The 12,175-nt window shown below is 48.5% G+C and overlaps 1 protein-coding gene across 3 annotated transcripts in view; it reads right to left on the reverse strand.

Annotated features, from left to right (window-relative positions):
- LOC138580059 (methanethiol oxidase-like) overlaps positions 1–12,175 on the reverse strand; it is a 520,625-nt gene that overhangs the window by 111,925 nt on the left and 396,525 nt on the right. For all 3 annotated transcript variants that reach the window (XM_069650309.1, XM_069650300.1, XM_069650317.1), the window contains one exon: positions 1,729–1,807. In XM_069650309.1, the coding sequence (XP_069506410.1) occupies positions 1,729–1,807 (79 nt within the window). The remainder of the gene's footprint in view (positions 1–1,728; positions 1,808–12,175) is intronic.

A 12,175-nucleotide genomic window follows, 5' to 3' on the forward strand; every position in this document is an offset into this window, starting at 1 on the left:
AAATACACGCACCCAGGCCAATCGCGTGTGAAACTTTGCGCGCACCCCTGAAATACACGCACACGCTGCCCCAGGCCCGATCGCATGTGAAACTTCTCGCGCACCCCTGAAATACACGTACCCAGCCCAATCGCGTGTGAAACTTCGCGCGCATCCCTGAAATACACGCACCCAGGCCAATCGCGTGTTAAACTTCTCACGCACCCCTGAAATACACGCACACGCTCCCCCAGGCCCGATCGCGTGTGAAACTTCTCGCGCACCCCTGAAATACACGCACCCAGGCCAATCGCGTGTAAAACTTCTTGCACACCCCTGAAATACACGCACACGCTCCCCCAGGCCAGATCGCGTGTAAAACTTCCCGCACACCCCTGAAATACACGCACCCAGGCCAATCGCGTGTAAAACTTCCCGCGCAACCCTGGAATACACGTATCCAGCCCAATCGCGTGTTACCGCGAAACCCGTAATACACGTTCCCGGCTTGGCGTTTGCTGTTTGGCAGTCCGGTAAACCGAGACTGCGAGGGCGTTCTTGGGGGCGTAAGTGGCGATGCTGCAGGCTCGCTGCACCACGCTGTGCCGCGGATGGTTTTAGATGCGAGAATCCATGAATATTCTGTGCGCGGAAATCGATTTTATTGCACGCAGCTGGCGCAGACATTCGCACGGGCACGCTGTGCGCCAGCCGCGTGCGACACTTTTGTGCGAAATTCCATGAATTACCTTGTTAGTGTGTTCTGATGCATTGTTTTGGAAATAAGACTACATCTATTATCGGTCTAAATCAGACATTGTTTTCATTACTTAAAGATGCTCTGTCGAAGAGAGGTTTCCATTGAAACATGAGCCATGTTGTGTAAAAGTCTGCATATCCTATATTATGCAGTCCAAACCCAAAGTGTTAATAACTGCAATTTCAATAATTATTAGACTGAATTGAAAGGCATTTCATTAATGAAATTAGAAGTTTCAAAAGCAAATTGATGTATGTTCATTACATTGAGATAATATTAATAAAATAGAATAGAATACATGCACACTATAAGTCTCTTTTTTCATATGTCTGCCATACACCGGACAAGTTGCTCTTGAACAAATGCTTTCAATTATTGTATCAGCCTTTGTGCTGATGGCCAGAAATGAAGCTGGTAGGCTGGTTTATGGATCTTGTAAAGACGAGAGGATCATATCAAGGAACTATGGAAAGCACTACACCAGCTTCCTCTTAATGCTGATGGTAAATTCATTTTGATACCTACGTCATGGAGTTGCCCCTAAATATTGGGAATATAAACTTCATAGGATTTTCCCCATTCATCACCCACACACCTTCCCACCATCTTTTCCTACTGTTCTGAATACTCTGAATATGGTTTAAGTAAAAGGGGCTTTTGTGATCATGATTTGATCATTTGGATTCAGTTGCTGTTGTGGCTGGGGACAGAGCTTAATGTCCCACTCAATCCCTCTCCATACTCCTTTGTACTTAAAGCTGACCACCAGCACTTCCAGATGTTGCATTGTATATGCGGTGCCATGCCAATGTCTTAGCCCACTCATCAATGTGGGACAAATAGAAATGATTCATGGAAATACATGTAGAGGGAGAGTTGCCATCTTCTCAGAATGCATTCCTCTGGTACCTCCCTTGAATAATGTTTGAATTAAACACGTGTTTAAAGTACTGGGTGGACCAACTTTAAAGAGGAGATAAAGAACCCACTTGGCAATTCTGGCAGTGCCCATGCTTCCACCTTCTTTGGGAGAATTTTGATCACCTTCTCTGTGGCCCAGTCGCCCTTCTGTTTAGTGAAGGAACAAAAAGAAAAAGCATGTTAGCAAAAAGCCCTTTTAAAAACACTGCATTAAAGTTAGTATGGTGATTTAGTACTTTTATAGGAACATGTTTATATAGAAATGTACAGGGCGGTACAATGAAAGAGTAGCAACTGATTTGAAGATGTAGGTGCTCTGTGACTGTAATTCAGATGCTTAGCTGTGAAGCAAAAAGCTACACCCTCCCATATTACTTCCCTCACCTGTTAACTTCCTTGTTGCCAAATGTAAATAATTATTCATTATTGTAAACGTACGTTTATGATCAATCTGCCAGTAAATTATGTACACCAGGTACCTGGTCGTGTGCCACATTTTCAAAATAGGTTGTCTAATTGTGTTTGCACAACAATTACAATTACAAAAAAGGTAAAATTAGTAGCACAGGTTAATTTATCATGTTCCAATTATGTTCAACCACATGCTGGCTTTGTATTCCACCTTGTTCTCGATTGTCATGGGTGCTCAAGGACAAGACTGAAAATGCCCTTGAGGGTTGTAGACTTTTCCCCGGTTTGCACCTCTACAAACAGGAAAATACACATTTGAGGGGAGGAGCCTGGTGGAAACGCAGAGGGATGTATTCTACACTTCATTCTCCTAGGTTGAAAAGGAAGGAATGGTACCATTATTTGTGGGTAAGCTAACATTATGTATCCCACCCCTTCCTTGTTTTCCTTGTCCTACCTTAGAGAGGCTGGAGATAAACAGGAAACCTACGAGGACACAAACTTCATCATGGAGGCCTGAGACCATAGTCCAAGTAGCCCGCCTGGTACAGATTTCGAGTACCAGATGTATGGCAGGCTCAAAAGGAGCCCAAAAGATGTTTGCAGGAAGCTCACCCAGGTGGAACGAGAGTGTTGGGCTAATGGAGTAGTGAGAGACCTAGCCGCCAGTGCAAAACACAGTTCCACGAGATAATCCCAAAACACAAGCCAAGGTTAGGACCTGATGTAATTCAAATGGTCTAGAGCATACAAACAAGCCAGAATCTAAGACAACCAAGCCAAAAGGAAAGTCACAATCCAAAGCCAGTTAAGTCCAACAGTGAGGATGAGCTGAGTTGGATGAATCCGTAGAGGATGTAATCAAAGGGAAAACATGGGTGACAAAAGCCAAGGTCGCAAAGACTGTGAAAATTAGGAAATGGAGACAAACGCTGCTCGCCAGGTGTTACTCGCAGTTGAGGAGTGTGTGTTTGCTGGGGCGTGGACGATTTACCTCCTGTATTGATAGAGCAGAGGTATTCCAGGAGTCCGACTGGCTATGCGTCGGGTCAAGGGGTGTTGTCACAGTTTTTTGGGCCACTGAGACTTGTGGTGTTTCCCTGTCTTCGGTCATCCAGACACCATGACAACTACCAGCGTCAGGAGTAAGCTGTTCTATGTAAAACCTTGCAAGCTTGACACAGTCTATAAATTAATATCAGATCTCGGGGAGTTATTGTGACTTCATGTGATACCAGTCAATTTTACATGTTCCTTTGCGAATAGCAGAGATCGTTAATCGACATGTTTCTGTTCTTGACTCCAAAAATGGTGAACATTCCTTCGGAGCTGTCTAGTTCAGTCACTTGTTGTAAAAGGGATATGTAATGAGATATACTTAGTGCGCTCTTGACAGTTTACAGAGCTACTGTCTCATGCAAACATTTGAAGTTTTCCACACTACAGAATACCAAGAAAGGCATATACATAGCCATTAGTGGATTTTACATTATCGGTTGTACATTTTCGCCTCATCATCACAGTTCTTTTTTCTGCATGCAGAAAAAAGGTGGGTTTAAAATATTTCCAAAGCCAGTCTTGTACCTGGCAGATGATTTTAAGATGAGGAATTTGTAGGGGGAAGGAATCCATTAGAAAAAATAATATTTGGGGATTTGTATTGGCATTGTATTTGGTACTGTGACGGTTCACCAGGTCTCCTCACTTCTCCCCAGAGGTGAGCCCTTCCCTATGAGGCTAGGCAGGTGAGGCTGCTACCCAACAATCCCCCCAGGGGTGGGAAAAAGTAGGAGGACTTCCTAGGCCAAGACTCTCCTAATGGTGATGTGGACTACTGTCTGGTGAAAGACTTCCCTTAACCATTTCCCCAGGAGCCTTACCATCGTTGACTCCTTCCCTTTCATCACTAGAGAATAATAAAGATTACCCCTGCTATCTGCGCAGGGAGTATTAATTCTCTTAAAGACTAGGAGGCGAGCATAATGCTTCAACTTCTTTAATTTACCACTCTTCAGCAGTTTCAACAAAACTCCAAAAACCATAACAAAACACTGAAAATAGTCTGAACAGACTTTTCTTCTTTTGAACTACAAACCCCATAGTCTCTGTAGTCCATCTCACTCCATGCTCAGCTATGACCACATCCTGTCCCTGAGCTCCTCCTCTCTTTTACTCGGTCTGAAAGTCACACTGATAACTCCACACTAAGTCCTGCAACTGGCAACGACTTGAACTACTCCGAACGAATGTCGATTTTCTTCGACCCAGGCGACTACCTCTGCTAGTCTCCTACTTCGATTGTTCTTCTGCTCTTCTCCTAGGAATAATAGAAAGCAGAGAAATCAGGGTGGTGTCCATGTATTGACCATACATCATATTATTATCACATACTATCATCCAATATCATGCTCAATACATAACTCGGGTGGGAATTTAATGCTCGCATCCTAGTCTTTAATAGAATGAATACTTCCTGCGCAGATAGCAGGGGTAATCTTTATTCTATGACAAGACTGGAGGCGAGCATTATGCTTGTTCAACAATTCCCAACACTGCGACCGCTAAATTCTCAGTCGGCTTAAAATAAAATTCTTTAAAAGTTCGATCATTCGACCAATCTGCTGTCATCATGATATCTCTAAGAGATACTCCAGATCTGAATGCTTTAGATGCCACAGCTCCACGCACAGAATGGGCTCCATACTTCCCCACATCTATCCCTGCTGCCGGCATAGTTTCTTTAACCCATCTGGCGATAGATGCTGTAGCTACACCTTTAAAGGGCTTCCCGCGCGCTGAAAGCAACTGCTTAACATTCATTGCTCTAACGTCTGCGGTCCTGCACTCATACTGTTTCACGCAGCTTGCCACGCACCATTTAGGTCTACTCAGGAAATATGGGTAGTGAACTGAGGCTGTCCCCGTCTTAGTTGTTCCCACAATTGTAAACGTTACGCCCTCCGGTCCGTAAACATTCCTATCTACTTCTAGGGCTCTCACGTCCGATACGCGTTTACAAGATACTAGACACAGTAGCATTGCTAACTTTCCAGATAACTGCTTCAGCGATAAATATGTGTTTCCTGGCCAACTCTCCAGCAGCTTCAGCACTAAATGCACGTCCCAGACCGTCTTATACTTCGCCTCTGGAGGTACTTTAAATTTGGATCCTCTAACGAGTCGAACCACTGCTGGATGCTCACCCGCTGGCACGCCCTCGATAGGAAGGTGTCCCGCGGAAATGGCCGACCTGTACACTCCTATAGTGCGGAATGCTTTACCATCTTTCAATAAATGAGCCAGAAAGTTCAAAATCATCACTACAGGTGCAGAAATGGGATGAACACTTCACCTTCTGCACCAGCTATTCCACTTGGCCCAAGCCGCGTCGTAGCTCCTTCTAGTGGACGGGGCCCAGAATTCTGCAATGAGCTGCGCAGCCTGATCTGAAATGCCTGGCAACGCCCAGCGTCTCCTGATATCCTGCACGCGATGAGCGGGAGAGTCCCCCTCACTCTCAGAGGGTGATACGATCCAGCTGGGTCCGTGAGCAGGTGCTCTCCTACCGGGAGCAGCCTCGGGTAATCCACCGCTAGCTCCATGAGCGTCGGGAATCATACTTGTGCCTTCCAGCATGGTGCTACTACTAGCAATTCTGCGGTCTCCCTCCGACACTTCGCTAGAACTCTGCTCAGCATCATGAATGGGGGAAACGCGTAGTGCGGGCCTCCGCTCCATTCCTGCAAGAACGCATCTGTCCCCTGAGCTCCCGGGTCCAGCCTCCAGCTGAAATATTCTGCTGTTTGGGCGTTCAAACGGGATGCGAACATGCCTATGTGCACTGGACCCCATATCTCGGTCATCCTCTGAAACACTGCTGGATCCAGCCTCCAATCGCTGGAATCCGCGAGGTAGCGAGAGTTCCAGTCCGCTATTACATTCAGCATCCCGGGAAGGTACTCTGCTGTGACCGATATCTCTGACTGTAGGCAGAAGTGCCAAAAATCCTTCGCTAGTTCGGCTAACATCCTGGATTTGGTGCCGCCTAGATGGTTTATGTATCGCACTGCTAATATGTTGTCCATCTTCAGCAGAACGCACAATCTCATTCTCCCTTTCGTGAAGGCTCTGATCGTGAAGGACCCTGCCAATAGTTCTAGGCAATTTATGTGTAACCGGAGCTCTTTCTCGCTCCATTTCCCCCCTGCTTGCAGATTTCCGCACCGAGCGCCCCAGCCCTGTCGGCTGCCGTTGGATTCTATGATCAAGTCTGGCTTGTCTCCGAAAATGGCACGTCCATTCCAGGCGTCCATATTCTTCAACCACTATTCCAGTTCTGTCTTGGATTACTGATCTAACGGCACTGATTGGTGGAATCTTAGGCCTTGTTGCAGATGCCTTATCTTTAACCTCTGTAGTGCTTGATAGTGCAACGGCCCTGGAAATATGGCCTGAATAGAGGCTGCAAGTAGCCCCATGATTCTCGCCAGCGTTCTGAGGGAGACTACCTGTCTTTGTAGGCATCCTCTCAATTCCCTCTTGATGTCGCGAATCTTCTGAGCCGGAAGATCGAGCGTCGCTTTCCTGGTATCTAGGATAAAGCCTAGGAAGTCCAGCCTTTGCCCTGGCTCAGTGTCTGACTTCTCTATGTTCACTAGAAATCCTAGGGACGCTAGCAGTTCCTGAACCCATCTTGTCTGGTATTTGAGGGTCTCTCGATCTTTGGCTAAGAGCAGTAGATCGTCTACATAAATGATCAATCTTATCCCTTTCTCTCTTATTGCTGCTGCCACTGGCTTCATCACCTTGGTAAAAGCCCAAGGCGCTGAGGCAAGCCCGAATGGCATGTTCTTGAACTGCCAAAGCTGTCCTTTCCAGCAAAAAGCTAGGAATGATCTGAACTCTTCTGCTATCGGGATCATCAGGTAGGCATCTTTCAAATCCAGTCTTGTCAGCCAATCCTTCTCCCTGAGCGAGTCTCTGAGTTGATGGATGCCCTCCATCTTGAAATGTCAGTAGACTATCCAACTGTTCAGCTCCTTTAAGTTTATAACTGGCCGCACTTTTTCTTTTCTGTGCACCAGAAACATATTGCTTATAAATTCGGGATCTCGCGGGCACTTCTCTATGGCGTTCTTTGCCACTAACTGGGCTATCTCCTGGTCTAGCAGCTTCTGCTCTGCGCGCTCTAAGCGCTGCTGGTGAGGCCTGCGCTCTTGTACGGGTGGCTGAACGAACTATAAGCGCATGCCCATAATCGTTTGCAACACTCATGCGTCGCTGTAAAGCTCGCGCCAGCTTCTCCAGAACCTGCCAGTTCTCCCCCCCCACTGGGGGATAATACGCTGCTCTCACCTTGTGTGAATCCTTGTCCACTGCCCCCTCCTCTTCCTCTGCGACCTCTTGGGAAGCGTCCCCTGGACGCGAAGGAGTCCTGCTGTCTATTCTCCCAGTATTGCGCTGTGGGATTCTGGGGTCTTCGTCCCCCTCGGTTGCAACCAGCTGCACGACCCCTGTAGCGACTGGTCCCCCCAAAAACTCGCTTGGGAAAAATCTTCCGGATGGAATCTTGAGCTTTCTCCAAAGACGTATAGGTGCCCACGAAGCGACCCGTGTCTTTGCCAAAAGTTTCACCAAATAGAAGTCCCTGAGCTCCTTCACCGGCTTCCTATGAGGCTAAATCACTGAGCTTCTCGTCGATTTCCAATAATAGTCCCCTTCGACGTTCCCATGAGATGGCGCAGTTTGCATTCCCTAAAAGGCATACCGCTCTCTGCACCCAGCCTGCCAGGGCGTCGGGATCCACTTCTTCCCCTGTATCTCTAGCTCTAGCTGCCAGATCCATGATCTTTGCAAGTGGCCCGGCTAGATCCAACACTTTCTCCTGGCAACTCCTCCAAGATCTATCAATACCCTTCCAGGGATCTTTGTTTTCGATACGAAAGTTAGCATCTTGGGGTCTAGTTCTGGCGTTTCGGCCACCTTGCCTGGGAGGTCCGTCTCGGGCACTCCGCTCGAAGTCTTTGGCAGACTTCCTTGTCCAGCGCTTTTCTTACCCTTTTGGTCATATACTGTGCCACTCTTGGCGAGGGCTGCCAGTCGGAGGACCTCAGATTCCGGATGCTATCCGGATCAAACATACCTTCCTCCTCCTCCTCTTCGAGGTGTTTCTCTTTGCAAAGCCTCTTGCCTCCGCTTGGTGTGGGGTCGCCCTCCTCATTTCGATCCTCCTCCTCATGGGAGGGAGGTTCCCCATCTTCCGGCTCTTCTTCCGAGCCTGGGTTCTCTTCTCCATCACCTTCTTCCCCTGGAGTGGGGGTCGTGAGGTCTGGCACAGTCTGACGCCGCATGTATGCCTCTCGGAGCTTAGCGAAAGCGTCGACGACCTCCGGGGCCTTATCTCTTGCCCCATCCGAAGGGCCCTGGGGATCTAGAGGAGCTTTCCTCTTTCGGGCATTAGTATTCCCCAATGACACTGCTTCTGAGGGTTCTGTAGGTGTGCGCTCTTTTCGTCCAGCGTTGTCTAGAGGCAGAATCAGCATAGCCTCTAGGGACTCCAGCCTCTCTTGGAGGGGTTGAACTCCTTGTACCACAGCATCTATAAGTGAACTCCCCAGCACGTCCTTGAAGCTGACAGCGAGATCTGAAGGCTGCTCCTCTTCGCTCCACTCAAAGTCCGCTATTATGGGAGGGTGCTGTGTGCCTGAAAATACCTGTGAGGGTGTCAATGCATGCCCTTTCACTCCAGATGCTAGGATCTTTCACAATCCTTTATTGTCTTTCTTTTCTTTACATATCCTTTTTTTTAAATTTTTTTTTTTAAGAAAGAACACAGTAGATTTACATATGCCCTGCAATGGGCGTTATTCGTGTAGGCTTCACTGATCGTGTAGAATGCTGAGCACCCTTCAATCAGCTGCCTTTGCTTATTTACGTGAGGCAGCAATCTCCTGGCAGCTGCCTGCTGCTTGATTTGCGCTCCGGCTCGTGTAATGGGCCGAGCTTATGTTCGGAGCTCGTTAATGTGTCTTCGTAAGCTAATGCGTAGCTTCACTCTGAAAATCACCGCCAGGCTTGGCTTCACTGAACCGCTTCGCTGTGCTGGGCTATCAAACGCAGAAGCGGGGAGCTTATCCCGGCTCTGCCTCTACAACGGTGGGGGTCCGGGCTCTGGATCGCTCGAGCGCTGCTAGACCCGCCTCCCCAACGGAGGGGGCCGCTCTCGGCGCCCGAAGCTCCGCCGTCTCCTCTCCGCAGTGGAGAGGTCAGCGCTACTGATTGCTGAACGGCTCCGCAGGGCCGCGGCACGCTCCTCGTCACTGGCAGTCACCCCTAGGGTGCTGAAAATGCGGCACGGGGCGGACGCAACGAGAGCCGCCCGCTCGCTCGCACGAGCTGTCTACGCGGCAGTCAGAAAGACGCCGCCTAAAATGAACTAAACGCTTATCTTAAGCTTCTGGCCTTAACGCTCTGCAACGGTGCGATCCCTAATGCTTGCTACTATTAACATCCTATGTTAACAACACTACTGCACATATTAAAACTATCACAATTCCACTATTAGTAAGAGGCCAACTAGGAAAGTACTTATCTGCTTGAAGAGCAGTAAAAGAAGAGGAGGAGCTCAGGGACAGGATGTGGTCATAGCTGAGCATGGAGTGAGATGGACTACAGAGACTATGGGGATTGTAGTTCAAAAGAAGAAAAGTCTGTTCAGACTATTTTCAGTGTTTTGTTATGTTTTTGGGAGTTTTGTTGAAACTGCTGAAGAGTGGTAAATTAAAGAAGTTGAAGCATAATGCTCACCTCCAGTCTTGTCATAGAATACTGTGTCTTATTGTGAGGTTTCTGCTGTCACATATGTAAATCCTAATAGCACTGAGACAAAGAAGAACCGAAGAAACATTCAGATTAATAATGAGAGGAATCATCCACGAACTGTGATGAGGTGGCCACAGGAAGGCACAAAGATTACTTCAGAGACATTGACGGCCAAGATTTATGCTATGTTGGGCGGGCCCAGCTGTATAAAGTAAGCATTAAAGAAGGACTAATGAGAGAGGGGAGCAGGTCGAGCAGTGAAAGAATCTGGCGTGCATCCTGCAAGAAGCGGGAAGTTCAAACCTGCACTGCCCAAATTGGTGAGAGACAGTCAGTCTCAGAAGGAGAAGCGGAAAGGAGCCTCGCAAGCCGGCTGCCAACCAACTCGCTGCAGAAGCTTGAAGAGTCTAGCGGTGGCTTTACCGCATTGAGGTGGACCGGGCAGTCCAAACAACAGGCACAGACAGCTGCTGCAGTGGCTCCGTGGAGTCACAATGAGCAACAAAGAGGAAAGCAGAGATACTCGTTGAACGTGTGGGAAGTCTGATGCGACCTAAGACCTCAGGAAGAACCGGCAGCGCTCCCCCGTGAAGATGCAGGTAATGGGAGTTGCAGGAAAACATGGTGGAGGCCAGTGAGCCCAGAGAGACAAGTATTCTTCGGGAGTGAACTCCCTTGTCACAGTAGTGATACCCAAAGAACCAAGAATGACAAAGTACTCAGGAGTGATCTCCCTTGTCACAGTAGTTATAACCAAAGAACCAAGAATCACAAAGTACTCAGGAGTGATCTCCCTTGTCACAGTAGTGATACACAAGGAACCAAGAGTCAGGTTTTCCTCAGGAGTAAACTCCCTTGTCACAGCAGTGATACCCAGAGACAAGTCTTCATTGGGGGTGATTGCCCTCAAAGTGATGTGAAGATAAAAAGCCAGGAAATACAAGTGTGCCTCTCGGAGCTTAGCGAAAGCGTCGACGACCTCCGGGGCCTTATCTCTTGCCCCATCCGAAGGGCCCTGGGGATCTAGAGGAGCTTTCCTCTTTCGGGCATTAGTATTCCCCAATGACACTGCTTCTGAGGGTTCTGTAGGTGTGCGCTCTTTTCGTCCAGCGTTGTCTAGAGGCAGAATCAGCATAGCCTCTAGGGACTCCAGCCTCTCTTGGAGGGGTTTAACTCCTTGTACCACAGCATCTATAAGTGAACTCCCCAGCACCTCCTTGAAGCTGGCAGCGAGATCTGAAGGCTGCTCCTCTTCGCTCCACTCAAAGTCCGCTATTATGGGAGGGTGCTGTGTGCCTGAAAATACCTGTGAGGGTGTCAATGCACGCCCTTTCACTCCAGATGCTAGGATCTTTCACAATCCTTTATTGTCTTTCTTTTCTTTACATATCCTTTTTTTTTTATTTTTTTTTTTAAGAAAGAACACAGTAGATTTACATATGCCCTGCAATGGGCGTTATTCGTGTAGGCTTCACTGATCGTGTAGAATGCTGAGCACCCTTCAATCAGCTGCCTTTGCTTATTTACGTGAGGCAGCAATCTCCTGGCAGCTGCCTGCTGCTTGATTTGCGCTCCGGCTCGTGTAATGGGCCGAGCTTATGTTCGGAGCTCGTTAATGTGTCTTCGTAAGCTAATGCGTAGCTTCACTCTGAAAATCACCGCCAGGCTTGGCTTCACTGAACCGCTTCGCTGTGCTGGGCTATCAAACGCAGAAGCGGGGAGCTTATCCCGGCTCTGCCTCTACAACGGCGGGGGTTCCGGGCTCTGGATCGCTCGAGCGCTGCTAGACCCGCCTCCCCAACGGAGGGGGCCGCTCTCGGCGCCCGAAGCTCCGCCGTCTCCTCTCCGCAGTGGAGAGGTCAGCGCTACTGATTGCTGAACGGCTCCGCAGGGCCGCGGCACGCTCCTCGTCACTGGCAGTCACCCCTAGGGTGCTGAAAATGCGGCACGGGGCGGACGCAACGAGAGCCGCCCGCTCGCTCGCACGAGCTGTCTACGCGGCAGTCAGAAAGACGCTGCCTAAAATGAACTAAACGCTTATCTTAAGCTTCTGGCCTTAACGCTCTGCAACGGTGCGATCCCTAATGCTTGCTACTATTAACATCCTATGTTAACAACACTACTGCACATATTAAAACTATCACAATTCCACTATTAGTAAGAGGCCAACTAGGAAAGTACTTATCTGCTTGAAGAGCAGTAAAAGAAGAGGAGGAGCTCAGGGACAGGATGTGGTCATAGCTGAGCATGGAGTGAGATGGACTACAGAGACTATGGGGATTG

The sequence above is a fragment of the Ambystoma mexicanum genome, chromosome 1p (genome assembly GCF_040938575.1).
Source record: "Ambystoma mexicanum isolate Mex_15411 chromosome 1p, UKY_AmexF1_1, whole genome shotgun sequence".
Lineage (NCBI taxonomy): Eukaryota > Metazoa > Chordata > Amphibia > Caudata > Ambystomatidae > Ambystoma > Ambystoma mexicanum.